This window comes from Homarus americanus, unplaced genomic scaffold (assembly GCF_018991925.1).
Source record: "Homarus americanus isolate GMGI-L3 unplaced genomic scaffold, GMGI_Hamer_2.0 scaffold11022, whole genome shotgun sequence".
In the NCBI taxonomy this organism is placed as follows: Eukaryota; Metazoa; Arthropoda; class Malacostraca; order Decapoda; family Nephropidae; genus Homarus; species Homarus americanus.
In genome coordinates this window covers 4854767-4871242 of record NW_024737068.1, presented here as the reverse complement: position 1 = coordinate 4871242, position 16476 = coordinate 4854767, and the positions used below count along the sequence as shown (strand labels likewise).

General features: G+C 39.5%; 1 protein-coding gene across 1 annotated transcript in view; it reads right to left on the bottom strand.

The window, feature by feature from the left end:
- Positions 1 to 16476, bottom strand: part of LOC121873059 — an 87758-nt gene that overhangs the window by 25584 nt on the left and 45698 nt on the right. Inside the window, 5 exon segments of the mRNA XM_042376374.1 lie at positions 1537 to 1604; positions 3347 to 3481; positions 4029 to 4194; positions 4786 to 4945; positions 14827 to 14946. Coding sequence (XP_042232308.1) covers positions 1537 to 1604; positions 3347 to 3481; positions 4029 to 4194; positions 4786 to 4945; positions 14827 to 14946 — 649 coding nt within the window.

Sequence of the window (16476 nt, the reverse complement as noted above, 5' to 3'; positions counted from 1 at the left end):
GTTAGTATGTATTATGATGAATGTCCAAAAGGTAAATTAATTGTGCTTAATAATATCAAAATAAAAAATTATGATCATAGCAAAGATAAAACATAATCCAAAGCACAAAGACATTACATCTCAGCTTGGGATAAGAAATGTGAAGTTATTCAGCAGGCAAAAAACTTAGCAAGGAGCAATGCATTTCGGAATATATTTATTTGCCCAGATCGCTTGGCAATGCAAAGGGAACAGCACAAAAAACTCCTGAAGGAATTGAAGCAGAGGAAGGAGGAGTCGAGGAGGAACGGGGACGGGTGTACATGGGTTATATCCTGGGGGAGGGTAGTAGAAGCAAGAGTGCCAGCACAGAGCCAGGGAACAGAGGGACACCCCACACCTGCTCTACATCCCACCCAGGTGGAGGTGAGCGCCATGTAAACTTTGACATATCTGACCACACCCCACAAAATACAATGTATTTAGCAAATGCTGCAGCTGCTAAGAATGGAGGGGGGCCAGAGTCACTACCAAGAACAGACATTACTGAGAAAAAATTCCAGCTTGCAAGTCATGTACACTAATACGGAATTTGGATATATTTTTTAAATAAAAATATAAATAAAATAAATTTGAATTTTTAATCAAAATTTTTACCAAAATTTTAAACATTATTTTGTGTGGATTCTCTGTGGTAGCCACAAGACGGTTGCAAGGCCACTCACCTACCCAGTTGCCAGCAAACACCACAACAATGGCATTGCTCAGTTAGAATTCTTCCCCAGTTTGTGTTCAGTTATGCGTCTATGTTCAGGACTGTGTTTGCCCCAACGGATATTACTGAATGGTTAATTTATAGAAGCCACAACAACAATGGCGCTGCTCAGTTTTAATTCTTTCCCCAGTTTGTGTTCAGTTGTGCACCGGTTTTACTGTGTACCTATATTCAATATGAGTGGAAAAAGACCACCAAGTTCAAGTGAAACAGTGATAAAAGATTCAATAAAGGAACTGGGTTAAACAATATTCATGATATTTTAAGGAGGTAACTCCCAGTAACTCTGATCGCACTATCTCACCTCACCAACTCCTGCAACACTCAACATCGTTTCTGGTAAGTAAAATTTGAGTGTTTTATTCATTTATTATTGTTACACCATGAATGACTCATTGTATGTGGTTAAAAACCATCTAATTTCATACATATATGTGCTTGTGTCACGTTTTTGGGCCTCAAAAAATTTCCGTAGGAATGAATCTCAAGTTTTATGATGGAAGTCAACAGGAAAAATGGTTTTATATTACAGAATTTTGCATTGCAGAAAGATTTTCAGGAACGGAACCCTTCCATAACCGGGGGATGCTTATTCAAATCGAATGTCACAGAGAATAAGTTTTTCCTTTCAAATTCTAGATGAGACACATTATGTGGCTTAATTTTTCAAGAAGATTGCCTCTAGTATCTCCTCAAATATAAATTTAAAAATCAGAACACAAAATACTGAGGATACTGAATTTAAGAAACAATTAGTAACCAGAAGTAAAACCAAAACTCACCTGGTTTACACTCTTCAGGTTTACAGAAGTCGGGACCTGGGTCTGTCTCATTCACCGGGTCCCCTGTCCTGTAACACCAACCTATTATCAGTCACACTATTACATAATTACAATTGCAGAAGTGTGTTCACACGTGTGTATTTGTTTGTGCACAAACCTGTAAAAAAAAGTTCCTCTCTTTCACACACTACTATAAAACCTCACTTTCCTCCAACTCCCAATTAAACTTTCATACTGTCATGTCTTATGCTTCTGTAGATTCACTATCATAGTAGCTCCACAGTTGAACCCATAAAATCCACCACTCTACAGTAAAGTTAATATACACTGTACTTAATGCAGCCAAAGCTTTTGTGGTGCAGTACATGAAATTTTGATATCTGACATTCTATTACATCCAGCAAAACCACTGCTTCCCATCACATGCATCTGAGAGATATTGAAAGTAAGCATACTTTGGCTTAGGTATACTTTAACACTAAGATTTGGTAATCCTTAGTTTGATCTATTGTCGCAAAACTTTCAATAAACATCAAGCAGATTTTGGTGATGACATTCTTTCACACACCCAAAGACACTACTGCTTAGTTATTACTGGTTTAGTTATATTTCTATACATTTTTACAGTACATATGATTTTTCTTGGTATTATTTAATCCTGTACTGAGTAAATGTAAACCTAGCAGTGAGTAGTACAAACATAAGAAGTTTGTGGGCGTGTGTGTATTAAGACACATGGCGACAGCTGTTGTCAGGCCAGCTGACCAGCCACCTCATCAGTTGCCATTCAGACTCAACCATTGGTAATAAAGTATTTCATTGCAGTTTTTGCTTTAAAAGTGGGTTTAAAATATTATAATATTAGTGCAATAAAAAAAGACAAACAATAGCCGTGTTTTTTGCTCATCCATAAACACAGTGCGGGCCCATACATCCAAAGTTAAGATTTCCCTAGAATTTGAACACTAAATCCAGGCAATCTGGATTCTCAGTGTGTGATTATATCTACAAACTGTACATTAATATCGTAATCTTCCAAATCTCTTTGGCCAAGACCTTTCCCACTACTGAATCAATAAGAACTCTTTAATAGCTCCAATGACATTACATGTCTTCATCTCATCCCTACTTTGACCTTAACCTGTTCAGACCCAATCTCAGTTTATTTATGCATTCCTCCTCCAAGACTAAGGTTTATCAAAATACAAAAACAAAATTATCTTATAAATCAAGTAAACGTTATGTTAAAAGCCATGAACCAAAAATATCTTAGTTAGCAGATAGTATGGTCCTCAAGTCTTGCTGGCACCTCGCTGTAATTTCATGTCGTTTTTATACTCAAGCTAAACTTTGTCATCATCACCATCACATTGATCTACAGTATATCACAACTTTCCATCAAAACTGCATCTATTTTTTTCCACATCACAGCATATTTACATTTACATCTATTTTTGTATTTACCAGATGCACGGGTATCACTATCAAGACTGACAGATAAATGTTTCAATAAATGTCGTTCCACCATTCTTAAGAGTGAAATATTATTGCTTGTGTCATATGACCTTATTATATGGTTCATGGCTGCTTCAAGATATTTGAGATGGGGAAGAAACCATCAACCTGTACAGTAATTCATGCATGTGTAGAACTACTCCCAAATGTACAAGGTAGTGTATATGGGTAGGACTGAAAGGGTTAAAACAGTCACCGATACCTCAGCATGTGCTAACAAAAGAATGAACCCCAGGTGATTCTTACACAAAGATTTAAACCTCTACTAGTCACTAGGTGGGAGCTTGTTACTCACATGTTCATAATGGTCCACTCAAGTTTCATCTCACCCTCACACATATCCACACAGTTGCCCATAAGTGCCAGACGAGAAGATGGATTGACAAGGAGTCCGCCATTGTAAGGTAAACACAGTTTTTCTTCCACACATCTTTTGGAACAATATAAAGAAAAAGTTAGCGGTAATAATGAATGATGGCTCACATAGCCATGTCGAAAGGATCATGCAGAAAAGTTATTATAAGTTATCAAAGCACATTTTGAAGCCCACAATATTTCATACAGTAGAAAACAGATAAAAGAAATTATATATGAATTAATTGTATGAATAGATATTGATACACATTTTCAACTAAACATTTAAATGTTCAGTACATAAGAAGAAGAATGCATGTATAAGGAAACAATTCTTCATACAGAGGGTGATTTACCGAAGGAACAGCCTGCCAGCTCAAGCCATGGTTGGTGGTAGACCTATGGAACAGCCAGCCAGCAAAAGCCATGGAAGCAAGAACAGTAGTACTAAGTTTCAAAATAGCTCTGGACAAGACTATTAAAAATAGGGGGGAATACTACACAGTCCATTGACCTCCTTCCCTTGGTAAAGTCACCTCTAGCTGAGGTGATCGTTGAGTAAATCAGGAAGCCAAATGATGAATCAGGCTGTGAATACATGTAGATGGATTCATACAACTCACTTTACATTTAACTGGGGTGGAGGATGCTGCATGACCTCCACCTGCACTGTAGTGTATTGCTTTCGTGTATCCTTGCTGACGAGAGCAGTGATCTCGTATGTGCCTTGTTCACGTATGAAACTTGAGGTTTGCAGGTTTAAAGTGCCATCACTGTACTCAAGTGTGCCTGTTGATTTAAAATTTAGATGAGAATATTTATAAAGAGAATGGAAAAATGTCAATGTACAGGGCTGTATCAACAAAAGCAGGGGAAGTCACTTTTAAAAGATTACCATAACCTGAAACTGGATCAACCACTTAAGCTAATAACACACAAAAAAACAGCTAACCTAACTTAACCTAACCAAAAAAAGACTAGAATGTAATAAAAATTGCTTAACCTATATTACAGAAGAGATGATGTGATTAATATAATTTCATAAGCAGCTCAGGGGACATTACTCAGTCAAATGCACATACATCTGGAGTTAATGGGTCACTCGGGGTCACGGCCTCAAGTTAGAGAAGCTATCAATAAAGAAAACCACCAGTTCTAACTTTTTTGGAGTAAGAAATGTGAACTGTTGTAATAGCCTGAAAGAGAATGTAGTGACAGAACCAATTATGAACTCCTGTAATATCAGAACTGACCATCACTGGTACATTCAAGTTCTACTGCATGACCAGTAAACTATAAGTCAGCTCTGACCAGCGACCTAGCCGGCTAGTAAGCTGACAAGTGGCAATAAGAATGAAGTACAATAATGGTTTACAGTACCTGGACCTCTGCCGAAGCATCCCTCTTTAGTGCGCTCATCAGTGGTACCTGGAGCCGGCACAGGATGTATGTTGTACACCTTCAGGTCATTATCATCCACAATGTTAAAGGTTTCTTGTGTTGGCTTCAGTTGTCGACACCACCATGTGATATTAAAGTCCTGAGGATGACACCACCATGTGATATTAAAGTCCTGAGGATGACACCACCATATAATATTAAAGTCCTGAGGATGACACCACCATGTGATATTAAAGTCCTGAGGATGACACCACCATGTGATATTAAAGTCCTGAGGATGACACCACCATATAATATTAAAGTCCTGAGGATGACACCACCATGTGATACAGTCCTGAGGATGACACCACCATATAATATTAAAGTCCTGAGGATGACACCACCATATAATATTAAAGTCCTGAGGGATGACACCACCATGTCGATATTAAAAGTCCTGAGGATGACACCACCATATAATATTAAAGTCCTGAGGATGACACCATGTGAACAATGAAGTCCTGAGGATGACACCACCATGTGATATTAAGGTCCTGAGGATGACACCACCATATAATATTAAGAATCCTGAGGATGACACACCACCATGTGATATTAAAGTCCTGAGATGACACCACCATGTGATATTAAGGTCCTGAGGATGTTTGCATAATATTAAAGTCCTGAGGGATGACACCACCATGTGATATTAAAGTCCTGAGGATGACACCACCATATGATATTAAAAGTCCTGAGGATGACACCACCATGTGATATTAAGGTCCTGAGGATGAAACACCATATATAATAATATTAAAAGTCCTGAGGATGACACCACCATGTGATATTAAGTCCTGAGATGACACCACCATACATGTGATATTAAGGTCCTGAGGATGAAAGCACACCACCATATAATATTAAGAGTCCTGAGATGACACCACCATGTGATATTAAAGTCTGAGGATGACACCACCATGTGATATTAAGTCCTGAGGATGACACCACCATGTGATATTAAAGTCCTGAGATTGAGCACACCACCATGTGATATTAAAGTCCTGAGGATGACACCACCATGTGATATTAAAGTCCTGAGGATGACAACACCATGTGATATTAAGTCCTGAGAATGACACCACCATGTGATATTAAAGTCCTGAGGATGACACCACCATATAATATTAAAGTCCTGAGGATGACACCACCATGTGATATTAAAGTCCTGAGGATGACACCACCATGTGATATTAAAGTCCTGAGGATGACACCACCATATAATATTAAAGTCCTGAGGATGACACCACCATGTGATATTAAAGTCCTGAGGATGACACCACCATATAATATTAAAGTCCTGAGGATGACACCACCATATAATATTAAAGTCCTGAGGATGACACCACCATGTGATATTAAAGTCCTGAGGATGACACCACCATATAATATTAAAGTCCTGAGGATGACACCACCATGTGATATTAAAGTCCTGAGGATGACACCACCATGTGATATTAAAGTCCTGAGGATGACACCACCATATAATATTAAAGTCCTGAGGATGACACCACCATATAATATTAAAGTCCTGAGGATGACACCACCATGTGATATTAAAGTCCTGGAGGATGACACCACCATATATTAAAGTCCTGAGGATGACACCACCATGTGATATTAAAGTCCTGAGGATGACACCACCATGTGATATTAAAGTCCTGAGGATGACACCACCATGTGATATTAAAGTCCTGAGGATGACAACACCATGTGATATTAAAGTCCTGAGGATGACACCACCATGTGATATTAAAGTCCTGAGGATGACACCACCATGTGATATTAAAGTCCTGAGGATGACACCACCATGTGATATTAAAGTCCTGAGGATGACACCACCATGTGATATTAAAGTCCTGAGGATGACACCACCATGTGATATTAAAGTCCTGAGGATGACACCACCATGTGATATTAAAGTCCTGAGGATGACACCACCATGTACTGTAATAACAAACACCTGGATAACACCATCATGATACCACCATGATTCAGTATAAACAAAATAAAACAAAATAATGAGTTTCAAGATTATAAAAACCTAAGACAATTTTAAAATGTTAATACAGAACTTATTACTACAGCATTTTTCTGTTCAAGATAAAAATAAATAAATACAGTATTTTCCCTTAAAACTCGCGGTTTTAAAGCTTGTGTCCCTCAGAAACTCATGGATTGCCATGGAAAATAAATAAAAAAATCTGAGGCTCTGTGCCAGTGATCAAGAGGAGTCAACACAACAGGGCAGTACAGAGCACCATATTTCCAAGGTTGTAAGATGCACCCTATAATTAGCAAGGCATATTTTGGAAAAAGAATTTTTGCAGATTTAATAGCCTACTGTACAGTATTACCCCGCTTAACGCGCTTTCACTTAACGCGTTTTCGCATATACGCGGTGCCTTGCCAAAGCTGAACTTTCACTTAAAGCGGATTTTTCCACAGCAACGCGGTGAGTGTCCGGCTCGAGAGCTATTTTTAGATTCGCACCACCCCCCACCCGCCACCCTGCCTGACTGCCTGTTTTAGCTCATAAAATTCATACAAATTACCCAGCCAGAATATAGTTTACATTGCTGGAATTCTTATAATTTGGTGATCATTTTGAATATAAACAACATATTTTTTGCATTAAACATACAATTTTTAGATAAAATGTTTAATCTGAGTAAGTATGTTATCTTTTGTCCAAAATATATGACATTTATATTCAAAATATTCCTGGTCTTACAAGGAATCCAGCAATGTCAATTATATTATCCTAACTTTAATCTGAGGTATTATTTATTACTAAATGTTAAAAACTCTTGAATGGAGGATTGGTGGGGGGTGGGGGGAGGGTTGGGACTGACCGCGCGGTTGGAAGAGGGGGGGAGGCAAGGTGGGGTACTTTGATTGACAGATAGTGTTGAAGAATATATTTTTTTTTTATTAACTGTAGATATTTGTTTTAGCTCATAAAATTCATACAAATTATCCGGCCAGAATATAATTTACATTGCTGGAATTCTTATAATTTGGTGATCATTTTGAATATAAACAACATATTTTTTGCATTAAACATACAATTTTTAGATAAAATGTTTAATCTGAGTAAGTATGTTATCTTTTGTGAAAAATATATGACATTTATATTCAAAATATTCCTGGTCTTACAAGGAATCCAGCAATGTCAATTATATTTTCCTAACTTTAGTTTGAGGTTATCCCACACATCTCCTTGGGACGGTTGGTGGGGGGTGGGGGGGGGAGGGAGGGACCGACCGACCATCTGTTAGCTGGCTGTGTACTGTAGTGTGAGAGGGGGAGGGAGTTGAGTCCATTATTTGAATGGACATTAACTTGGCGACTGTATTTCTCTTAAGTATTAATTGTGTGCATGTACCATCATAAAATTAAGATGTTATTTTTACTACAACATAGTTATTTGTCGTCAAAAAGTGGAGTTTGGGGGTCGGGCTGGGTTCTATTGGAATTAATCCCATATGTTCTGTTATTCACTTAACGCGGTTTTCACTTAACGCGGGACCCTCTGGGTTCAATTGACCGCGTTAAGTGGGGTACCACTGTATTAGCAAAGCCAAATCACTGGCTATATGCTCTCATGTTTCTCACTACCACAGCTCACTATCACTTCATGGACCTATTATTATCAAACATTTGTTGGAATTATTATTAAAATCTACCTCATTTAATACAAAAGGATATAATTATACATATAGGAACCTACAGCATACTTTCCAACAGTCCGTGACAGAGACGTGACCGATCGCCCGGGCGGCTAGCGAGCCAATCAGTGGTGAAGAGGATAAAAGAAAAAAAGAAAAGAAAAGTACAGGGAATGTTTACATCCTGTGCACCAGATCAGCTGACATTTCAGAGGTATTATCTTTGCATTGTCACTACCACAAATATCACTGTGTGGACCTAATGTCCATACAGTGTTATTTCACGTTTTTATTTATTTATTTATGTTGTTTCATATTCATTATACTGTATTGTCTAATCCCAGCGAGCTTTAAGGGAATACTGTAAATACAAAAAATCTGTACAGGATATTTAAATTTTTATCAATACCCATAGTAGAAAAAAACACCAAAGGTTTACAATTTCATGATTGTGTAAACCATGACAGTTCATCACAACCTAACCTAATCTAACCATGATTACTGTTGACTCATCACCCGTCATCATGCTTTTCAATCATCCCATCAGAAGAGTAATAATACCCCGGTACAGTACTGTATATCAATCGGCAATAAGGATCTGATGGTTTTGTTAGGTAATCCTCGAACGAATTGCCTTACTGTTTACCACTGTTTGTATGCTTGAACTGTCTAGGTACAATATGTGGTTTGGATATCTGCAAGGTACATTCCTGTATATTGTACCTGCATTGTGTTGGTGTTTCAGGATTTAAAATAAATCCTAAAATAAAAATTATGGTAGATAACAGGAAACTTAAACAAGTGGAAATTTTTGTATACACTACTGTATTTGGGAAATAACATTAGCGGTGATGGTAGATGTGTGAATCATAACAAGAGTAACTGAGGCAAAAACAGAATTTAATAATCTAAAAGAACTAATAAAAAGTGACAGTAACTTTAATTTGAAAAAAAGGCTGCTGAAAGGCTATACTGTACAATACTGTACAGTATATGGTCAGGAATGTTGTATGGGTCACAGGCTTAAAAAATAAGTTACACTGACAGGAAAACAAATGAAGAAGTACTAAGATTAGCAAAACAATTCAAGAAAAATACCTGAAACTTACAGAAAATGAAAAATTAGATAATTTGGTCAATAATAATAAGGAATGAAGGGATAAAACCAAATATATTAATGGGCAAAGTTGAAAGTAGGAGCACCAGGGGAAATCAAAGCCTGGGATGGATGAATAAAATTAAAAACTGGGTCCCCAGAAAAATACAAAATCTTTGAGGACTGACATAACCCAAATACATTTACAGTGGAGGACTGTGGTCACCATCCCTCAGATATGGGGAGGTACTCTGACTAATTTTTCGGTACACTGTCTGTATACCAGTACTATCTAGATACATTATTGTACAGTACTGTATATCGGCAATGTCCAGGTATGTTGTTTGTATATGGGCACTGTTTAGGTACTGCACATATTTTGAATACCTGCACTATCTAATTTATTTTATCCTCTTCACCATAGATCAGCCTGTTAGCCACTTGTGCAATCAGTCACGTATCTGTTACGCACTATTGACAAGTACTGGGCATGCACTGGTTCCTGAATGTATCTGTACCTGCTCCACTGTTGGTCAAGTCTGGTCTTGCAAGAGCTCACACTCATTGCTGTCACAACACTCTGGCAGATTGTTCCAAGAGTTTACAATTATCATTCCAAAAAAGTTTGTCCTCAGTTTTCTGGAGTTGTGGCTTCTTCAACCTTGAGCAGTGAACTCTAGTGGGGCATGCATCAGCCAGCTCCAGGTATAGACACTCAACTGAGTAGTACCCTCTATAGTACTATATAAGCTAGGCAGTTGCAGGTGTTCTAATATATCTGGGCAATTGAGGTGCCATGATGCAGGCACCAGTTTGGTGGCCCTCCTTTGGACATTTTCAGTCAACTGACAGTCTCGAGCCTATCTCGGGGACGAGACGGGATGACAGTACTCCAGACGGGAAAGTACTTCACTCTTGAAGATTGTTCTTATCTTTTCTTTTATCCTCTTCACCAAATGATCGGCTCGTTAGCCACTTGGGCGATCGGTCACATCTGTTATGCACTGTTGGCAAGTACTGGGCATGCACTGGCTCCTGAATGTACCTGAACCTGCTCCAGTGTTGGTCAAGTCTTGTCTTGAAATAGCTCACACTCGGTGCCATCACAACACTTTCTGGTAGATTGTTCCAAGAGTTCACAACTCTCACTCCGAAAAAGTTTGCCCTCACAGTTTTCTGGACTTGCGGCTTCTTCAATCTTGAGCTGTGACCCCTTGTGGGGCAAGCGTACGCCAGATCCAAGTAAGGACACTCGACTGAGTAGTGCCCCTTAAGTTGCTTATACACCTCAATTAGGTCACCCCTTACCCGTCTGTAGCATAAGCTAGGCAAGTTCAGGCGCTGCAATCTCTCAGGGTAGCTGAGGTGCCGAAGTGCAGGCACCAGTCTGGTGGTCCTCCTTTGAACATTTTCAATCAACTGACAGTCCCTAGCATATCTCGGGGACCAGACAGGGTGACAGTACTCCAGATGGGGAAGCACTTCACTCTTGAAGATCGTTCCGAGGGACCGTCTAGATATCTGAACGACCTTCTTATAAGACCCAATAATTGATTTGCCTGATTTACCTTCTTCTCACAATGGCCCAAGAACTTCAGCTCATTGTCAACATACACACCTAGGTCCTTCTCTCATTCAGTCTCAAATAGTGCAGTTTCTTCATCCCGTTGGGGCATATGATACGCCTCCTTACCGTTGGTATGCTCCAGGTGCATCCTCTTACACTTCGTGACATTGTATCTCAGCAAGCCATTTCTTCGACCATTCTTGGGGCCCACAGAGGTCCTTCTGCAGATCTTCACAGTCCGCTTGGTTCTTGATTTCCTGAAATAACTTAGCGTCATCGGCAAACATTTGTATGGAGGTGTGTACAACTTCAGGCATGTCATTTATGAAACAAACAAACAGCGGGCCCAATACACTGCCCTGTGGTACCCCGCTTTTGACAGGCAGAGATGATGATTACGTGCCATTAATCATCACACATTGCTTGCGGTCATGTAGAAAGTCTTCTATCCGCGCGAGGACATTTCCCTGAATTCCATACCCTTCCAGTTTGATTTTCAGCCTTTCTTGGGGTACACTATCAAAAGCCTTGGCAAAATCTAGGTAAATATTGTCGATATTACCACCCCGTTCCAGAATATGGGTCCAAATATCCAATACCTTGAGCAATTGTGTTAAGCAGGAGCGCGCCAGCATAAAACCGTGTTGGCAATCCTTACCAAGGTTGTTTCGAAGTAGATGTTCCATCGCGGCATCTCTGATAATACTCTCAAGTACTTTACATATTATGCTGGTCAGGCTCACCGGTCTATAGTTGTTTGTGGAGTGACGATCGCCCTTCTTGAAGATAGGACTCACATAAGCCACTTTCCATTTACTGTGGAGCTTTTGTTCATCCAGGCATTTACAAAACAGGATCTTCAGGGGCTCGGCAAACTCGTTGCACAACTCTCTTAGCACTCTAGGATGCACCATGTCAGGGCCGGGACTCTTATGGACCTTTATCTTTGACAGTTTATTTCTAATACCCTCTTCTGTGAACACAATGTGGGTCAGTGCTGTGTCGAACCGTCTGTCCTCAAACGCAGGAAGGTTAATCGCATCCTCTCTTGTGAACACCGAGGGAAAGAAGCTGTTCAATGCCTCAGCTTTATCCTGGTCAGAATCTGCGTAACTACCATCTTCAAGCCTCAGGTCTGATACTCCTACTCACGTTTTTAATTTCGACTTCGCATAGCAGTAAAACGCCTTTGGGTTTGACTTGACCTCGCTTGCAACCAGCCTCTGGAACTCCTTTTCAGCCCTTCTACATTCTATCTTTGCTTGGTTTCTGGCTCTTGCATACATCCTCCTGTCCTGCTCATCGTTTGACCCAACCTACATCTTGAATTTCTGAGTTTTCTTCTTAACTTATATGTGATACACCACCTTACTGTTAGTATGACCCAGGTGCAGCCTCTTTCACTTTATGACATTGAATCTTAGCAGCCATTTCATCAGCCACTCTTGAAGCTGACAGAGATCTTTCTGTAGCTCTTCACAGTCATTTTGATTCCTAATTTCCCTTAATAACTTGGCATTGTCTGTAAACATTTGCATGGAGGAGTGTAGCTTCTGACATGTCATTTATGAAACAAATAAACAACAATGAACCCAATACACTGCCCTGTGGTACTCCACTTGTCAAAGGTACACATGACAATTACGTACCATAAATCACCACACACTGCTTACTGTCATGAAAAAAGTCTCCAATCCAAGCTAGGACACATCCCTGAATCCCATACCCTCCCAGTTTAATTTTCTGCCTTTCATGGGAGTATGCTGTCGAAAGACTTGGCAAAATTTAGTATATATTGTCAATATTAAGAGCCAGTTCCAGAATTTGAGTCAAAACATCCAGTACCTTTAATAATTATGTCAAGCAGGAGGGTCCCGGCATAAAACTGTGTTGGCAATCTTTTACGAGGCTGTTTCATAGTAGATGTTACATCATGGTATTTATTATAATGCTCCCTAGTACTATACACACTATGATGGTCAGGCCTACTCAAAAAAGTTTACCGTGACAATTTTCTGAATTTGTGGCTTCTTTATCATGAGGCTGTGACCTCTAGTAGGGAGGGCATTCGCTAGTTCCAGATATGAACACTTGACTAAGAAGTGTCCTTTGAGGAGATTATAAGCTTTAATCAAATCACCCTTAGCCTATCTATAGTCTAAGCTAGGCAACTGCAGGCATTATAATCTCTGTGGGTAACTGAGGTGTTGGAGTGCACCACCATATAATATCAAACACCTGAGGAAAACCCCATCATAACATATTTTTGGGACTAGATGGATGACAGTACAGTACTTCAAATGGGGAATTTACCTCACTTTTGAAGAGCATTATGAAGGACAGACAATCTAGCTATGTAAACTAACTTTGTATATCCTACCAGTTTTTGCTTGATTTGCCTTCTTCTCACAAAATCTGCACTGTACAGTATAGGAACAGTGCTTGTATCCCTGCACTTTCTGGGCATTTTGTTTCTATACCTACTCATTCTAGGTATTATATAATAAATAAGAGATGGGGAACTACTGCACAGTCTACCTAAATGACTGAATAATTGGGTTCAAGTGTGTAGAACCTTAGGTATTTGGTTCTACTCAGAGTGTGGAGCTCACTAAGTACCTTGGAGCTGTCGTGGTCCTTTCCCCATTGCCTCACCTGATATCCATAATTTACCCATGAAAATAATGACTTTGTATTATATTGTACACAGAACTAGACAAGTTTGACTGTGGTCAATCCTGTCACTCACACCAACATGCAAGAACTCTGTGGGCCTGATGGATTTTGTATGACTGTAATTAGTGTAGATCCTTTACCCCTGCATTTGGTAGGGGTGACTCCCTCATGGGGTACATTGCCACACTAGTCACTCAATCACATCTACCTCCCTTTTTTTAAGTTGGCTACAGTTATATGAGTCCTCTGACCCATGCATTTGATCATAAAAAGAGAACTGATCCTGAAATTCTTTTTCTGACTGATTCTGAATCACATCATGCCTCAGATCTTTCTCTCCTTGCGAGTCACTATGAAGTCAACAAGAAGTGCAGATGGTCCTGGATTCCTTGTCCATATGGCTAAGCCTTCAGTTGACATATACAGCTCCTCCCCGACTTACGACCTACTCGACTTACGTCCACCCGCACTTACGACCTGCCTCAGTAGTACCAAAATTTGGTCAAATTACGTATTTTTGAGTCCCAAAGTCAGTACACAGACAAAATTTTCATCTGTGGTGCTGAGAAGAAAGAGACCCCAGATTTTGATTTTCTATGTATTATTTAAGCATATCCGACTTACGACCATTTCGACTTAAGACCTGGATGTCGGTCCCTAACCCCGTCGTAAGTTGGGGAGCAGCTGTATAATGTGCATTGTTAGCGAAGTACCACAATACATAAACATTCTATTTAAATGGTGATTTTTACTTCCATAAATCACTTTATAAAAGCCACAATCAAAATGGAGTGTTAATATTAATCACTAAATAAGTATCATCCAGCAGTGGGTAAATCCCAGGGTCTGCCAGAAAAGGGGAATTTAGGAACAATCTTTCATTTTTAAACACTAGAAAGGAGTTATAAAATTTCATGACATCTGAAAGTAAATGTAAGTCTAAAAGAAACCACTTATTCATCCTGTTCACCAACCTTTTCATTCGGGGCATCCGGGTCACTTGACAACTTGCCGGGTTGCAGTAACAAAAATTGAGAATAGCCACGACTCACGCTGAACACCGACCCCTCCATCATCACTGCTCTAATGGGAGACTGGGAAGTATGAAAACTTTAGTTGTTGTATTGATACTGAAAAGATGCAGTATTATATATACAGTATAGTCTGGGCTTACGCGGTCAATTAAACCCGTGGAGGTCCGCGTATAACGCGAAAGGCGTAAATAAAATAACAGAACATATGGGAATAATTGAAATGGAGACTGGGCCGACCGCCAGACTACCCTTTTTCCGACACAATACGAACATAGTAGTAAAAATAACATCTTAATATTATGATGGTATGCACACACAATTAATATTTAAGAGAAACATCAATAATATTAGGTTTTTTAACACTTATGTGAGTAGAAGAGATGGCTGGGCACACGGGGATGGGGGGGTTGGTTCCGAGGCAGAGGGCAGATTATTGGCCCTCGCCTGTATCACTTATATCACCTGTATCACTATCCACCAGAGGCAAGCAGGGCATCCTTGTCAAACCCCTCAAAGTCCATATCCTCACTATCACTATCAGTGACTTGGCCCAGCTGTGGTGTGTGAAGAACTCGGTAATGTTTTGTTGACAGGAGACAATGGGAGTGACGCAGTCAAGGTCATCAACACATCGCCCCTGGTGGCAGGGCAAGCAAAGTTAAATAGACCAATCACAGCTCGCGGCGGAGGGGGTGCGTGGATGGTAAGGATACGTGGCCCAATCACAGTCCGCGACGTCATCGGCACGAGTCTGACGTCAGCGGTGACGTCAGCGACCAGCAGCTTGCCCGCCGCTTGCCGCGTAAATTAAGGAATGTACCGCGTAACTAATAATTGGCGCATCTGGACAGGTGCCGTGTAAATGGCCAAACGCGTATAAAATATCCGCGTAAACCCAGACTATACTGTATACGCGTATACAGTAGTACACCGCTTAACGCGGTCAATAAAACCCACAGGGTACCGTGTTAAGTAAAAACCGCGCTAAGTGAACAACAGAACATATGGGATTAATTCCAATAGAAACTGGCCCGACCCCCAAACTCCACTTTTTCCGACACAATACTTATGTTCTAGTAAAAATAACATCTTAATTTTATGATGGTACATGCACACAATTAATACTTAAGAGAAATAGAGAAATACAGTCGCCAAGTTAATGTTCATTCAAATAATGGACTCAACTCCCTCCCCCTCTTCTCACACTACACTGCTGGCTCTTCCCTCTCTGAGAAATTTTTTGGGGAAAACCACTAAATTTTAATAAATAATACCTCAAACTAAAGTTAGGATAATACAATTGACATTGCTGGATTCCTTGTAAGACAAGGAATATTTTGAATATAAATGTCATATATTTTGCACAAAAGATAACATATTTACTCAGAGTAAACATTATATCTAAAATTTGTATGTCTAATGCAAAATCTATGATGTTTATATTCAAAATGATCACCAAATTGTAAGAATTCCAGCAATGTAAATTGTAGTCTGGCCGGGTAATTTGTATGAATTTTATGAGTTAAACAAATATCTTCAGTTAATAATAAAAAAAATATTCTTCACGACATTATCTGTCAATCAAAGTAC